The sequence below is a fragment of the Carettochelys insculpta genome, chromosome 3, assembly GCF_033958435.1.
Source record: "Carettochelys insculpta isolate YL-2023 chromosome 3, ASM3395843v1, whole genome shotgun sequence".
Taxonomy (NCBI): Eukaryota; Metazoa; Chordata; order Testudines; family Carettochelyidae; genus Carettochelys; species Carettochelys insculpta.
This window is the reverse complement of record NC_134139.1, coordinates 34059430-34075747: the sequence shown is the minus strand read 5'-3', so window position 1 is coordinate 34075747 and position 16318 is coordinate 34059430. Positions and strand designations below refer to the sequence as shown.

General features: G+C 40.1%; 1 protein-coding gene across 1 annotated transcript in view; it reads right to left on the bottom strand.

Annotated features, from left to right (window-relative positions):
* Window positions 1–16318, bottom strand: part of EML4 (EMAP like 4) — a 244447-nt gene that overhangs the window by 18761 nt on the left and 209368 nt on the right. Inside the window, exons 16-20 of the mRNA XM_074989602.1 lie at window positions 13315–13440; window positions 13039–13170; window positions 12389–12456; window positions 4004–4092; window positions 2447–2544 (exon numbers count right to left, since the gene is read on the bottom strand). Coding sequence (XP_074845703.1) covers window positions 2447–2544; window positions 4004–4092; window positions 12389–12456; window positions 13039–13170; window positions 13315–13440 — 513 coding nt within the window. The remainder of the gene's footprint in view (window positions 1–2446; window positions 2545–4003; window positions 4093–12388; window positions 12457–13038; window positions 13171–13314; window positions 13441–16318) is intronic.

The window sequence follows — 16318 nt, the reverse complement described above, 5'->3', positions numbered from 1 at the left end:
TGTCTCAGCTTCTGTCCTACTGCAGACTGTGCCTCCTCTTTATTCCATGGGGCTGTCCAGACTTGTGATAGGCTCATTGCATTCAAACAGCTGCATGAGTCAAAATGATTTCTACAACTTGTCAGCAATTTGGCCTAATAAGGCTAATAGTATTTCTCACCAGTATAGTCCTCCCATTAAGAAGACACTACTGCTCATGAATAATGGAAAAAAGTGATCCCAACTGGAAAGATACAAAGTGCTGGAGGATAGGAGGTATTACACATGGGCTGACATTGGTTCAAATATAAATAACTTCAGTATGGATTCAAACAATGCTTACCATCTGGAAGAAATGAATGATGGCTGAGTGCCAGAAGGAATGACTTATATAACCTAAGGATCATCTGCCAGGCTATGGTATAACAGCAGAATGCCAAAAAAGTTGATGCCAGAGGACATACACTAACCAGAAAGGTGCTCAAAGTCTTGAACACAACCAGGTCCCTCCCTGCTAAACACCCAGTTAATATCAATCTAGGGCTTTGGTGGCAGTCAGCATAGAGAAATACAGGCTACATGTAATATGATCATAGGCTAGCTGCTCAGTCCAGCAAGCCAGGATGCTGTTGCATTCTGCTCAAGACTCAAAGAGGCACAGAAGCACTGATAAGAGGGAACCGAGTAACGATAAAATCATGTACTGCTGTTGCAAAATGACTGCGAAACAAATAAGGATGCAGACTTCAGAAGTTATGCCCCTGAAACACTGTCAAATAACATGCAAAATCATGACTGTCCATGCAATAGCACAACTGAAAGAAAGCTGCGGTTATTCACATGGGAAACTACAAATGAGTCCCTCAGAAAATGGTGACATGAAAAGGGAGAGAGCAACAAATGTCTAGTAGCAAGACTTCCCTCCTTCCCAAGCAAATGGGAATATCCAGAAGACAAATGTTATCCAGTCATTTTATTCAAGCCAAACTGTGAACTAGAAAAGATTTGTCAAGAGATCGTCTCTCTCTCTCTCTCTCTCTCTGTACACATGTGTACATACACATGGGAAATTTGGAAGATAACTTGGAGCCTTGATGGATGCTTAACTGTAAACACAACAGTGACCATACAATAATATTTAACATCATTAATTGACTTCTGCCTTCTCCAACCAAACATCACTTTTCACTTAAAAAAAAAAAATGAACAAAAAAACACCCTACCTGGCAAATTTATTTTGGGCATACGTTAGGCACATTCAGGTTGAACCTCTCTAATCTGGCACTTTCTTGTTCAGAAACATCTGTAGTCCAGAATTTTTGTTAACTGAATATCCACTTATCATGGGTATAGCCATGTTTCCCGCGGTCCCATAAAGTTTGCTTACAGCCACCAGACCTGGCTCTCAGTGTTCTGTGGTGTTATTTGGCCGTAATTTACTCCTAAATGTCTTCTAACAGCCCAGTAAAAAGTGGAAGTGTTAGTAATGCTGCTAGACAATACTGACCTCCTGTGGTTTGGCAAAGTCGCTCATTTGACACTGGTCACATTCTGAGGGTGTGGGACTAGAGAGGTTCAACCTGTAGTGTGGGATATTTTTTCACATCCCTCAAATCTGAAAAATATGTATCTATATGTTTCTAATACTTTCAAACTGATGTTGCATCTACTCAAAGAATGACTAGGAAATGCCAAATGTAGGGATCAGTCTTTTACTCAGAATACTTTGCTTTCTTACTGCACGTCTATAAATGGTAGGCAGCTATTTAGGACTGAATGACAAATTCAGAGTAGGCTCAGGGATACACAATACCATGAAGTTCATTGGAATTATACTTATTTACCCCAGGTTAGAAATTCATCCCTAGACAGTAACAGGTTCCTATTTTTAATATGATAACAGCAATAACAACTAGAAATCTCCAAACCAATTCTCCTGAGACAAGAGTTATGTTCATAAAGAGATACTGTTTTATGTACAGTTATATATTAACAATGCAAGATCACTGTATTCATGGAAGCTGGTTTTGATCAGCATGACAGCTCAAAGACATGTCAAGGAGATTTATAAAAGGGCAGGGATGCGAGATCGGTAATAAATAAACAAATGCTGAACTTCCAACACCTCCAAGGAGGACCTTTTTTGTATAAATGCAAGATAGCTTCTGCATCAGAGGATAATTTCTGAGTTGAAAGAAAAAATACAGAGGCATGTCTAAAAAAAGGAACTGATACTATTAGCAACTGGTTTCTCCACATTCTGCTAATTTCTTGCTATGTATTTAAAACTAGTTAAGGGTTGATCAGATAGTGAAAAATACTGATTGCCAAAAATAAAATGAAAATTGTCTCTATTGTTAATATACAGAAATGGACCCCAAACTAAAAGTTACACATTGCTACCAAAAGCTATAGTCTATCGTCAGTCATAGTTTCTTGTGCCAATGCACTCTGCGTAAAAACTTACAGTGCACTTTCCATATCTGCTATACTTCCTTCCATTTTCTGTCACTACGTAGAGGTAAATAAAGTTGTCATGGGATCCTACTGCAAGTAAGGTGCCATCTATAAAAGAAGTGTAAAAGATAATGTAATAATGTTTTTCTGATCTTGAATTCTTTGATATTTAATAACAATGAATTATTATTAGTCATATAAGTGGCCATAAGCTAGAACCCCAACGATATGTAACTAACTATACTACTTTCCAATTGGTTTCCTACTTTTCCCTCTTTTCATGGTGGTTGTGATTATGGGGTGAGTTTGTCTTGAATAAACAGGACTACCATTGGACAGGGACCTAGTCTAGATAATGAATCCTTAGGTTTGTGCTGAATGTCTCAAAATGGCTAACAACATACATCTCTGAAGTTTTCCATTTTTGAGAGTCATTGGAGATTATTTCCAAAGAACAGTTTATTTTTAAACGTAAAATAATTACACATGGAACAATGCTAACTACACATTGACCAAAGGTTAACTGCACAACAGCTTCAACCAAGTCACCTTAGCACAGTATTAAAACATCACAAGCCGTTTTCTAGTAACAAGAAAGGTCCATGATGCTATTAACCATTCTACTCCCTGGGAATGCGATCAAAATCCTCTGGAGCACCAATGAATGTGAGTGCTCTGAAATGAAATGCTGTCATCAGTAAATGGGGCAGCAGCAGAGGAAAGTTTTGCCCAATTTACCTGGTACACTATGCAACAGCAAACATGAAAGAGGTTTGCCAGACCGCTCTTCCATCCAGTCAGAAGAGAGGATTCAATTACTACCTATTTGTCAGACTCTCATACGACAACCTTGGGTTTTCTTCAGTAAGAGGATATCCTCTTATCTATCCACATAATCTCTGCACTAAGGTATCCTCTTACATTTCCACATAATTGCTTTTTCATTGCTATGATACCTGGTTAAATTACTTAATTTTGTTTTTGCTGTATCTGATGCTAGATTTTTTTTTTTTGGTCTGATACTTATTTTTAAAAGAAAATTTTCATAGGCATTCCACATAAAAAGATATTATTGTTTGGTGTTCCATGGTCTCAAAAAGTTTAAGGAATACTGAGCTAAAGAATATTTGGGCACACTTAAAAGGTTAGAGCTACCCCTTAAGATCAAGCCTTCTTGGCTTCATTTAACTGCTACCTCCTCAGTTTAGAGTTATTGAAAGAAATGACGACATCATATCACAACCGCATACATCTTTATGACCTGGTGTTGTGTGAGGAAACAGTGATGTTTGCAGAGAGAGAACAGCAAACATAAAACTTTGAATTCCACTGCGGGCAAAATGCGAATTAAGCTGTAATTGTTAACTTACACATATGTTTTGTTAATACATTTAAACAATTGTTTAAAAGGTCTGCTGTTCCCTATTAATGGAAGATAATTTGCCGTGAGTGTAACATGTTAATAGCTTAACAGCTCCAGAGAAGTGCAAGGAAAAACATCTATTGTATTTGCATTAAAGCATGCAATGACAATGAAGTGCTCAAAATACACAGTAAGATTGCCTACCTACTGAGTAGCGCATCACTGAAAGCTGCTCATTACCATCAGTGTGTATTGAAACCAGATCTCTTGTTTCTGCATCCAAAACAAACCACCTGTTAAGAACACAGTTCTAGTGAGTGTTATTCCTACTTCAACAAAACCACAACATGTAAAAACCAGTGACCATTCTACCACACTGCTTATTGACATGCTATCCTTTCAATGTATCATGTTAACTTGTTTTGATTAAAATGTTTCTCTTTGGTTTCTGGATATACAAAGTGATGTACTGTATATTCCAGTGATGGATACATAAGAATGCCAAAATTCTACTATGTATGTGTATATACACATACATACACATTCTTGAATACAGGTTGAAACGCAATAGTCTGGCACCCTGAAGAGCTGACGGGTGCCAAACCAACAAATTTGCTGAACCATGGGAGGTCAATATTGTAACGAGTGAGATTCTATTCTTATTTCTGAGGCAAATAAAATGGAACAATACTTGCCATGCTGCTTAATAATGTGTGGCTGTACTGATACGCCCTACATAAACCTATGCCTAGTCAAGGCTTATCACCTCTCTTCATAACAAAGCATTAGTGTTGTTACCCAATTGTATTGCATTGAAAATAGCATAAAAAACATAAAAAGCATAAAAAAACATGTTTACAGTTAGTGGCATATAAAACACCTCCACTGCTCACTGGGCTCCTAAAAGACATTCAGAGAGTAAATTAAAACTGAATAACAGCACAGAATATTGAGAGCTTCAACCTGTACCAGAGTACTTATAAATATACGCTTATGATACACATGGTAGTGGATATATGATGTGACTATAAAAGCTCCCTGTTAGAGCCAACCATATTTTAGATTACAAAAGATCTTCAATTATAATCTCACATTTCACATAATTTCTAAAAAATTCACATTTGAATCTGAAATCTTCCATCTTTGCCCTCCATCTGCAGATGAATTCTTCTGGAAAATTTAAACAAAATCTCTGAATTAATTTTTCAGTCCACACTCTTCTCTTTTTTGGGGAAAAAATAGTAGATAAAGCTACAGTAGAAGTCTGAAACTAGTGTTTTTTGCTTCTTTACAAAAACTGACTGATTTTAAAACTTGAATTGAACCATGAATACAGAGTGGAGATGAATAAGTAGCAGGATGGGGAAAAGAGCCATCTACAAATATCCATTTGAGGTAGAAAGTGAAATCTGATTTGGTATTTTCTGAAATCCTTTGTCTTTACCTTCTGTCAATATTTAAATTATAAAAAAACACACAAAACCATTATTAACCCAGTCAAAGTTAACTATAGAAATTACCTGCCATTTCTGCTGTTCTCAGATTTGGTGACCTATGTAACTAACTAAATCCAGGACAAACTGAATTTTACTAGTATAACTGAATATATACTTCAGGATCTGTGTCGTTTTTATTAGTTCTGTAAATAGCATAAGTTACAATCCGATGTGCAAACTGTATCTTCTCTTGGGCTGGGTCTACATGTGCCCCTTCCTTTCAAAAGGGGCATGTTAATGAGCAGGTTTGAAAGATGCTAATGAGGCACTGCAATGAATATGCAGTGCCTCATTAGCATAATGGCGGCTGCGGCGATATGAAAGTGCAGCTTTTCGAATTGCGCGCCGCCTGTGGAGATGGGACCTTCCGAAAGGACCCCCCCTCGAGTTTTCAAAAGCCCTTCTTCCTATCTGTGATCGGAAGAAGGGCTTTCGAAAACTGGGGGCGGGTGTCCTTTCGGAAGGTCCTGTCTCCACGGGTGGTGCGCGATTCGAAAAGCCACACTTTTGAATTGCCACGGCTGCCGTTATGTTAACAAGGTGCTGCATATTCATTGCAGCACCTCATTAGCATCTTTTGAACCTGCTCATTAACATGCCCCTTTCGAAAGGAAGGGGCACGTGTAGACCCAGCCTTGGTGTATTCTACATTAGAAATTTGAACAATCTATAGACTCAGTATCAAAGGGGTAGGCAAGTTAGTCTGTATCTTCGAAACCAACAAAAAGTCCTATGACACCTTATAGATTAACAGATATTTTGGGGCTTAAGCTTTTGTGGGCAAAGACCCGTTTCGTCAGGTGCATCTGACGAAGTGGGTCTTTGCCCATGAAAGCTTATGCTCCAAAATATATGTTAGTCTATAAGGTGCCACAGGACTTCTTGTTGTTTCTGTATACTCAGATATTTCAGCAGAGCAATTGAGAAAGAATTAGAACTAATGAATATATTGGAGAATTTTCATTGCAAAGCAGCAGTGAAATCGAATTACAATGATTTCAAAAGAGAAAAGGCAAAATTTATCACACACAGCATTGACTGTAATTAACCTGGTAAGCTTCAGAACTGAGTATGCAAAGAAAAAAAAATGTCTACAGCTCCACACACACACACAGCATGCCAGTATGAAGCTAGGTGAGTAGTTCAAAGAACTTAGAAATTTTGCTTCAAGATGAATAGGTCTACGTGAAGCAACTTATATGGCCTGTTAACCAAGGGTTGGACTGTGACCTTAGACACAGCCCCGAGCATTGGGTGGTGCTTAAACTGCTCTACTCTATTAGTCACAAGACACACTGCGACTGAGAGACATACCTCTGAATCACAATTCCTCCCTTACTATCTCCTTGTTCTGCAAGCACAGTCAATTCCTATTGCTCTATACCAGATAACAAGCCGTGCCCCTTCCAGAGCTTGCAGGCAGCAGTCATGACTTCCACCGTAAGCGGCAGAATCAGTTCTAGTGGCCGAAGAGGGAAATCGAAGGTTGCTTAGGCAGCATTTTCTTTATCACATCTACAGCACCCAAGTTTGTGATAAAATAGTTTGAATTATCAAAACTATATCCTTTGTTACTAATGCATAGTATAAAACATAAGGGCTGGGTCTACACTTGCCCCCAGCTTCAAAGGGAGCATGGTAATCAGGGGCATGCGAGATTATTAATGAAGTGCTGCGGTGAATACACAGCACTTCATTAGGTTAATTCTCCCCTGCAGCAACTTCAAAGCAGCAAACTTCAAAGTGCCAGCACACAAGTAGCTGCAGGCACTTCAAAGGGCCCGTGCTACTTTGAAGTCCCTTTACTCTGCAAAATTTTAACAACAAAGGACATAGTTTTGATAATTTAAATTATTTTATCAGAAAATTTTTGAGGAGCAAAGGTACTTTGAAGTAGTGTGGGCACTCTGAAGTGCCCACAGCTACATGCATGCTGGCACTTCGAAGTTGCCGGGGGGAAGAATTAGCCTAATGAAGTGCAGCATATTCACCACAGCACTTCATTAGTAAACTCCAGTTGCCCTGATTAACATGATCCCTTTGAAGTTGGGGGCAAGTGTAGACAAGCCCAAGATGTGCCATCTGTTTAAGTTAATTTTGAGATAGCAACTTTCACTTCTCTAAGTTTCTGATACTGAAATCAATCTCCCAACTAACACGTAATTTTTTAACTTAAAATAATGTACAGTCACACAGACATTACATATTGTATAAATAGCATGGGACAAACGTACCCAGAGATATATCCAGTCCAGCATTTTAATATTATACATTACAGAAATGCATACAGGGCATTCTGAAACAAACTTAAAAGAGCTTATAATAAATTCCAGAAACAACGGACACGCAGTTAAATCTGACAGTAGACAATGCAATTCTGTTTTCTGAGTTCAGAGTTTGAAACCCAGGTATCTGGACAATGGCTTAGTTCTAACAGCTTAGCATCAATTTATGATTAGGGGAACACACAAAAACAACAAAAGAGCTTAATATGCCATAACCTGCTCAATGCTCTGTATGTAAGGTGGATGGAACAGGTAAAAAAATTGCTAAAACTATTTTCATTTCACCACCCACAATATCATCACTCTAATATAAAGCAAAAAAGTCAACTCAGCTTACTTACAAGCTGTACACTGAGGTTATGTCTACACTAGAAGCATCTGGCTATAGAAGCTACTGTCGGAAGAGATGTTCTGACCAAACTTCTGTCAACAGATCACATCTACACATAAAAGCACGTAACCTTTTCACCGGCTCTGTTGACGAAAAGGCACCCCAGAGTGTCTACAAGGCTTTTTTTGTCGAGGGTTTGTTTTGACACAACAATTTTGTGTGTAGATGCACCACAAGTTATGTCAACAAAATCCGAGTTTTGTGTGTAAAACTATCGAGTGTAGACGTAGCCTGTGACTTTTCAGGGTAAATCGGTGAATAAAATATTTCAAATTGCTGCTGTTGTACCCAGTATCATTCCCACCACTTGGACTGCTGCTGCTGCAGGATTAATTCAAAATGCTACTTTGCTAAATATGTGTAAAAAGTATCACATGTGTGAGAGCTGAGGTAAGGGAAAAAGAAATGTGTTAGCAGGCAGGGAGAGAACTGTGTCCCTGTCACCAGTGGAAGAGAAATAGCAACTTCAGATAATAACTCTGGTCTATGATACACACTGATCAGAGGCCACAGGAACATGATATACAACTGCAGTCCTCAGTGGCTTGAGAATTAGCATATTTTTATGATAAATAAATTTGTCTGAAACACTTTGCACTAGACTCATTGAGGCCAATTCAATAGTACACCACTCCAGTTTTATCTTAGCATAACTCTCAAGTCAATAGTGAATCAGGCCCACTCATGTCAGTATAGATGGCTGCTACATCTCCTCCTGTGTAAGCAACGAAGTGGAAGAGGAAAGCCTCACTTTACACACTTGTTTCTCCAACAGGGCACGGTGTACCCAGAGAGCACATCCACTGCAATCTGAACTCTAATCTAAACCGTTCTGGAGCTACCATAAGTGTCTCCATGACAGCTGCGCTGCTATAGCAGATGGAATATAGACATCTGTGAAATAAAAACAGGTCATGTTATTTTACCACTGGCTTGGCTGGGTCTAAAAGGTGCAGAGGTAAACATGCTGTTGGATGCAAGATACTTTTTCCCTGAGCTCAACTGATGGAAGAAATGGTTTGAAATTTTTTTTGGAAAATCCTTATGGAAGACAAGGCCTTAGGGGCTTTTACAGACATGGTCTTGAGCCACAGAGTTTGGAACTGCATCTAGAGCGCAGTTTCTGCAGATCTGAGAAATGTCTCCATCCACAATTTTAATCAGGATGTCTCTCTTGCCTTTAACAATGCAAGGATATTGTGATGAAACTGAACTGAGTCACAGGGCTGGACCACCTCACTGTACTAAGTCACGGTACTATTACAATAATACATAATGAGGTATTTTCTCCTTTGGATAGGTTCAAAGCATTAAGCTTGCCTCCTTTCCTAGAAATACAGGCCTCTGCAGGCCAATATGAAGGATGCGTATGTGGCTGGGGGGGAAGGGGAGGAAGATGTACTGTAATTCACCTGTTTTATGAATTAGTTTAAGGTGATCTGCAAAGAGTTCGTGGGGGGGGGGGTTACCTTTCTCTGTTTCTTTAGGATAGATAAATTTTGAAAGGACCCACAGCTCCTTCCAAAAGCAGAATTGGATGACTCTGCTTTTTTATTTTTTTTTAAATGAAAGAAAAAAAAAACAAACCAAAAAACCTTACAAATTCAATTCCTGACTCATTTACTCCTGTTCCTGACTCCTTTACTCCATGGTTAAACTTAACTTCTGAAGGAACTGACCAGGGGCTGTGTGCAACTTGACCTGCTGGTCACAAACAGGGAAAAACTAGTAGGAGAAATAGAAGTGGGAGGAAACCTGGGCTGCAGCGACCATAAGATCATAGACTTCAGGATCTGGACAAAAAGAAGAAATGTGAGCAGTAACATACAGACCCTTGATTTCAGAAGAGCAGACTTCGACTCCTTGGGAGAACTGATGAGCAGGATCCCTTGGGAAACGAAGATGAAGGGGAAAAGAGTTCAAGAGAACGGGCAGTATTTTAAATAAGTCTTACTGAAGGCACAGGAACAAACCATCCTGCTGCATAGTAAGAAATACAAACATGGTAGGCAACCAGCTTGGCTTAATGGGGAAATCCTTAGTCAGCTTAAACTCAGAAAGGATGCATACAAGAAATGGAAACGTTGACAGTTGACTAAGGAGGAGTATAAACATATGGCTGGAGAATGCTGGGCAGTAATCAGGAAAGTGAAAGCACAATTGGAACTACAGCTGGCAAGGGATGTGAAGAGTAACAAAAAGGGTTTCTACAGGCATGTTAACAATAAACGGGTTGTCAGAAAAGGTGTGGGGCTGTTAGTGGATGAGGGAGGTAACCTAGTGACAGATGATGAAGGAAAAGCTGAAGTACTCAATGCTTTTTTGCCTCAGTCTTCAGAGACAAAGTCAGCTTCCACATGATGGTCCTAGACAATGCAATACGGGAAGGTGGAGGGCAGCCATCTGTGGGGAAGAAACAAGTTCTGAGCTATCTAATAAAACTAGATGTACACAAATCCTTGGGTCTGGATTTAATGCACCCGAGGGTACTGAGGGAACTGGCTGAGGTCATTGCTCTTTGGCCATTACCTTTGAAGACTCTTGGAGATTGGGGGAGATACTGGATGACTGGAAAAAGGCAAGCGTAGTGCCCATCTTTAAAAAAGGAAAGAAGGACAATCCAGGGAATTATAGACTGGTCAGCCTTACCTCAATCCCTCGGAAAATAATGGAGAGAATCCTCAAGGAATCCATTTTGGAGCACTTGGAAGAAGGGAAAGTGATCAAAAGTAGCCAACAAGGATTCACCAGAGCAAGTCCTGCCTGACCAATCTGATTAGCTTCTATGATGAGGTAACAGGCTCTGTGGACATGGGTAAGTCAGTGGATGTGATATACCTTGACTTCAGCAAAGCTTTTGATATGGTCTCCCACAACATTCTTGTCCATAAGTTAAGGAAATATGGATTGGATCCTTGGCCTATAAGATGGATAGAAGGCTGGCTTGAGGGTCAGGTCAAACGGGTAGTGGTCAATGGCTCAATACCTGGATGGCAGCCAGTTTTAAGCGGAGTGATGCAAGGCTCAGTTCTGGGGCCGGTATTATGTAACTTCTTTATTAATGACCTTGATGAGGGACTGGACTGTACCCTCAGCAAGTTTGCAGATGACACAAAACTAGGGGGAGAAGTAGATATGTTGGAGGGTAGAGAAAGAATCCAAAGTGACCTGGATAAATTGGAGGACTGGGCCAGAAGAAATCTGATGCAGTTCAACAAGAAGAAGTGTAGAGTCCTGCACCTGAGGTGGAAGAATCCCAAGCACTGTTATAGGCTGGGGACCGACCAGCTCAGCAGCAGTATGATGGAAAGGGACCTAGGGGTTATGGTGGATGAAGGCTGGATATAAGTAAACAGTATGACCTTGTAGCCAAGAAGGCTAATGGCATACTAGGGTGCATTAGGAGGAGCATTTCGAGCAGATCTAGAGAAGTAGTTATTCCCCTCTATTAGGCACTGATGAGGCCACATCTGGAATATTATGTCCAGTTTTGGGCCCCCACAGTATAAAAAGGATGTGGATGTGCTGGAGCAGGTTCAGCAGAGGGCAACAAAAATGATTAAGGGTCTGGAGCACAAGACCTATGAGGATAGGCTGAGGGATTTGGGCTTGCTTAGTTTGCAGAAGAGAAGTCTTAGGGGTGATTTAATAGCAGCCTTCAATTTCTTGAAGGGGAACTCTAAAGAGGAGGGTGAGAAACTGTCTGAAGTTGAAGAGGGAGAGGTGTAGGTCAGATATTAGGAAAAAATACTTCACCAGGAGCGTGGTGAAGCATTGGAATTCATTCCCTAGAGAGGTGGTGGATTCTCCATCCCTTGAGGCTTTTAAGTCCCATCTCAACAGGTCCTGGCTGGCATGACTTAGTGGGGGGTTGATCCTGCTTGAAGTAGGGGGCTGGACTAGAAGACCTCCTGAGGTCCCTTCCAGACCTATGAATCTGTGATTCCTTGGAAAATTCTACAACTATTAGAGAGTGAATGAAATCAGCACATCTCAAGAGAGTGAAAAATGACAATTGTGAAAGGATGAAATTTTTTTTAGACAGACTATTTAATATTTATTCTTTAGTGCCCAATTTTGTTCCATGCGTAACTGAAATTAGGGGAACAGGGTGACTTAGTTTTAACTTCTGACCCCACCTTTCAGTTAATGTATGACAGCTCACAACACCTATTTTCAACATCTCACAAGAAATGCTTCTAAAAGCAATCCAACCATTTCAAAAGTAATAAAAAAAATTTAAACAAACTTTTATCCTCCCCACAACCCTACCCACCACCTTTTGAGCTGCCCAGTTTCACACATAATAAGGAAGGAAAAAAGGCCTAAAACTTCCTTTACAGGTCACTTTTACACTTCAGGAACACATTATCCCTCTTCCCTTTCTTCCATCACAACTAAGCCAAAATACATTTACCTTCCCGAATGTGTTCCTATTGCTACCACTGTTCCACTTGGATGGAAATCAGCACAGTGCCCTGGTTCCTGCAAGAGGAAGGTGTAGTTATATGATTTAATATCAAATGTATTAATATTCACAACCTCCCTTATATTCAAGCAATGTTAACAGGGCTCATGTCAGCTGACAAAAGAAGGAAATTGGTGTCCATTTTGAAAGGGCAGGTCTAACACACAGTAGAGTTTTTGTTATTATCATAGTGTTTATTATTTATATATCACTATGTAACTTTCAGGAAAATTACAAGGTGAAGTTTCTACCACAAAAATTATAGTCACCTGGGTAATAAGACAAGATTAATTGGTATATTATGTACAAATATAGAAAAGAACTCCTAAAGCAGAGCATTCTTGCGGGGGACTCTTCCCCAAGTTAAATTTCTGTAGTATTTGAAAGTTTGCTGTTAAAACTAGTCAGGGTGTTTGGTGTTACTGAGTTGCTTGAACCCATATTTATATTTTCCAGAGGCAAGAAACCTTCCAGCTCTTCTAATTTTACAGTTTCTCACTTTAGGATAAGCTACGTATGTTAATTTCAAATGCTTCTGAAAGAACTCTCCCTCCAATTACTATTTTTAAATGGTAATGGCATTGTTGAAGCTCACGTACATCTAGTAGCCTGGTCCATTCTAGTGTGTGGTCCACAGAGTTCCACATACAAACTTGCCTATCTTGCGCACATGTTAACAACAAATCTTTGAAGGGATGTGTTGCCAGACCCCAGAGTTCATCTGTATGACCCTGGAAAGGAAACACATTTACTTAATATAGTTGTAAGACACATCAGCAGTAAACATCCTCCCAGACCAACTGATTTAAATCTCAAAAGAAAATACATACCAAAAGAAAAGCTTAAATTTGAAATTAGAAAAATACTGTGCTCACCTGTACCTCTACTTGGAAACCATCATTAAATGTTCCCCGCAAAATAAAGTTTCGTGAAGTGCCAACTAAAAACTGATCTGCTTTTCCTTCTGCTACTGCTCTGATTGTCCCATACTGATCAGGAACCTGGGAAAACAAATTTCTGTAAAGGCATATCTTTAACGCATCCTAATTTTTATCTTTACAGGAGAAAATTACTGTTGTTGATCATGAATCAACAGGCCATACAGAAAAACAACAGGATAATGCAACCACATTCAGCAGCTGAGCTGACACAGTCAATCTGAGTTTACAGATCACTCCAAAACTTAATTGCAATTCCGTTTCATATATTTATGAACTTTCTCACTAGACATAATGAAAAGGCTCTGACAGCACACATGATCTGGGAGAAAACAAAAAAGCAGTCATGTAGCACTTTAAAAACTAACAAACCACCATACTATTTAATGAAACCTATTAATGACTCCTTTAAGGAGCAGCACCAAAAGAAGCTAAAAAAGCGGAGGTTGTTCATGATACCCTCCCAAACCCCAACCCCATACTCGTGCATCTGATGAAGCGTGTCTTCACCCATGAAAGCTTATGCTCCAAAATATCTGTTAGTCTAGAAGGTACCACAGGACTTCTTGTTGTTCTTGAATATACAGACTAACACGGCTACCTCTGTGATACTTCTCAAAAAGTGTGTAAATGTTAGTTGTGGGATCATTAGGGAGACAAGGTGAGTGAGGTAGTACATTTTATTGGAGCAGCTTCTGTTGGTGAGAGAGATTAACTTGCAAGCTTACACAGAACTCTTATTCAGGTCTGTGAAATATACTTGGAGCTCATTGTTAAACTCAAAGGCTACATCTACATGGGCAGCCTCGGTCGACAAAACTTGCTGAGTGTCTACATGGTTAAACCACTCTGTCAAGAGTCTCAACAAAACTCAGCTGTTCAGCCGGCAGTGTTATACCTTTCCCTGATCAGGTACAACACCTCTGTCGACAGTGTTTTGTCAACAGAGTGCCTGTGTAGACACTTCCGACAAAAGACAGGGCTTCTGGTTCCCTGGGCAGCTCTATCTGCATTGCTTCTGGTCAGCTGTTTTGTTGACAGGGCAGTCAGGCTTATCTGTGTTGACAGAGCAGCGTGGTCTTTCAAGCCACTTTTGTGTGTAGACACGACCTGTCAACAGAGGTACTGCCGAGGTTTCTCTGTAGACAGAGGCTGCCAGAGTAGACGTAGCCAAAGTGGAACAGATTGCTTAGGATAACCTATGTTTCAAAGATGCATTCTAAGTGAAATCATTTCCTTTTGGGGGGATGAAGAGAAAAAAAGCTGGGGGGAAGGTTCAAAGGGGTTACAGATAGCTGTAACAAGCCACGGTTTGTCAGTATATCATTTTTAGTTTCTAGTCAAGTTATAAAGTGAAGATCTCTGACAGTGATGGTGCAGGTTTTCTTTGAGGATGAGGACTGAGAGGTCAGATATAAAGTGACTGCTTTGTGAAAACCATTCACCCACCAATTATATGGAGCTTTTGTCCTCTATCAATTTGCTGTGTTAGTTCATCCAAGAGAATCTAGTGACTGTATGATTTCACCCCATATTTGCAGTTTGGGCATTTAGAGCACTGGGTGAGGTATGGCACACATGAGAGGGCGATGTAGGAGCACTGATCTTGAATATTGTGTCACTGGAGAAGCGGGGTCTAGATCATCATAGCAGTGGAGATAGGTCTTCAGGCTTCACACCTGTTGTTCTGACAATGTTAGGTGCTACTTTGACCGGATGTGGGGGGAATTTGCATCTGATGATATTTGGGGAGGGAGTGTACTTGAAGGCCAGAAGAAGGGCCTCAGGAAAGATTTCTTTCAGGGTGTTGCTCCCCTTGAGTATGGACTGTAGTTTTTTAGTGAAACCATGTATGGAGTCCAGCAACCACAACTATGGGTATACCTATACAGCATTTGGGAGATGTAATTCCTAGCTAGCTCTGCTCACACAAATGTCCACAAACAGCAGTGTGGCTAACCTGCTCAAGTACACAGCAAGGGTCAGACAGGTTTGTACTCAGACAGCTAGCCCAAACTGCTGCTGCACTGCTGTGCCACACTGGTCTTTCTTGGCATTAGTCTGAGCAGACCTAGTACATGCACATTTTCTTACATTGGGAAGAACACCTGCTGGCTGCTGTGTAGACATACACTGAGCCTTCACTTGCTGGTGGAGCACTGTAAGACAATTATCTTACATGAGCTTTTGAAAAGACATTCCTCTCAACTGGTGCTCATTGTATGCATATATTCTACTTTTTCTGAAATTTACCCATGAGGCTGCTGTAGCAGCTGTATTTAACTGGAAGAGACTACTTCCCCATTCCAACCACCTGACTGATATCAAGACTCACCCTAACCCCAGCCCATTAATTCACTCAGGTCACACACATACCCAAGGATGTGATCCCAGATCAGTGATATTTACAACATTCTGTAAATGTTTCCCCACTTTGTCACCCAGTAATGTATATAAGAACCCCAAAACCACTTTGGTGTATAGTTAACTTCATGCATGTCGATAGTCCCATTGATCTCAATGAGGTGTGTGCAATTAAATAAAGCTCAGTAACAGTTTTAGGATCAGTGCCATAACGTGCATTTTGCTTTGATAAATAAAGGCTGTTAACACAATCTTTCAGCTTTGTGGAAAAAGTTAAATGTGAACTGAGACATCTTGTGGCTTTATGCTCTTGCAAATGCTCTGAGCAAACAGGACTTTAAAGTTTAGTTCAGCTCTGACACAGACAGAGGGCTGACTGATTCTTACTTTACACTTTAAAGTTATTGTCTGCCTGTCTATTCATAAGTACACAAACACACATCCTTTTCAAAAAGTTATCCTTTGAGAATTCCAATACATCTGTCACATTATGCTCTGATAACAGGGACAGACAATGTCCACAGATACCCAAGAAAATCAGTAAGAGTTGAGTGCTCGGCATCTTCGAAAAAAATCA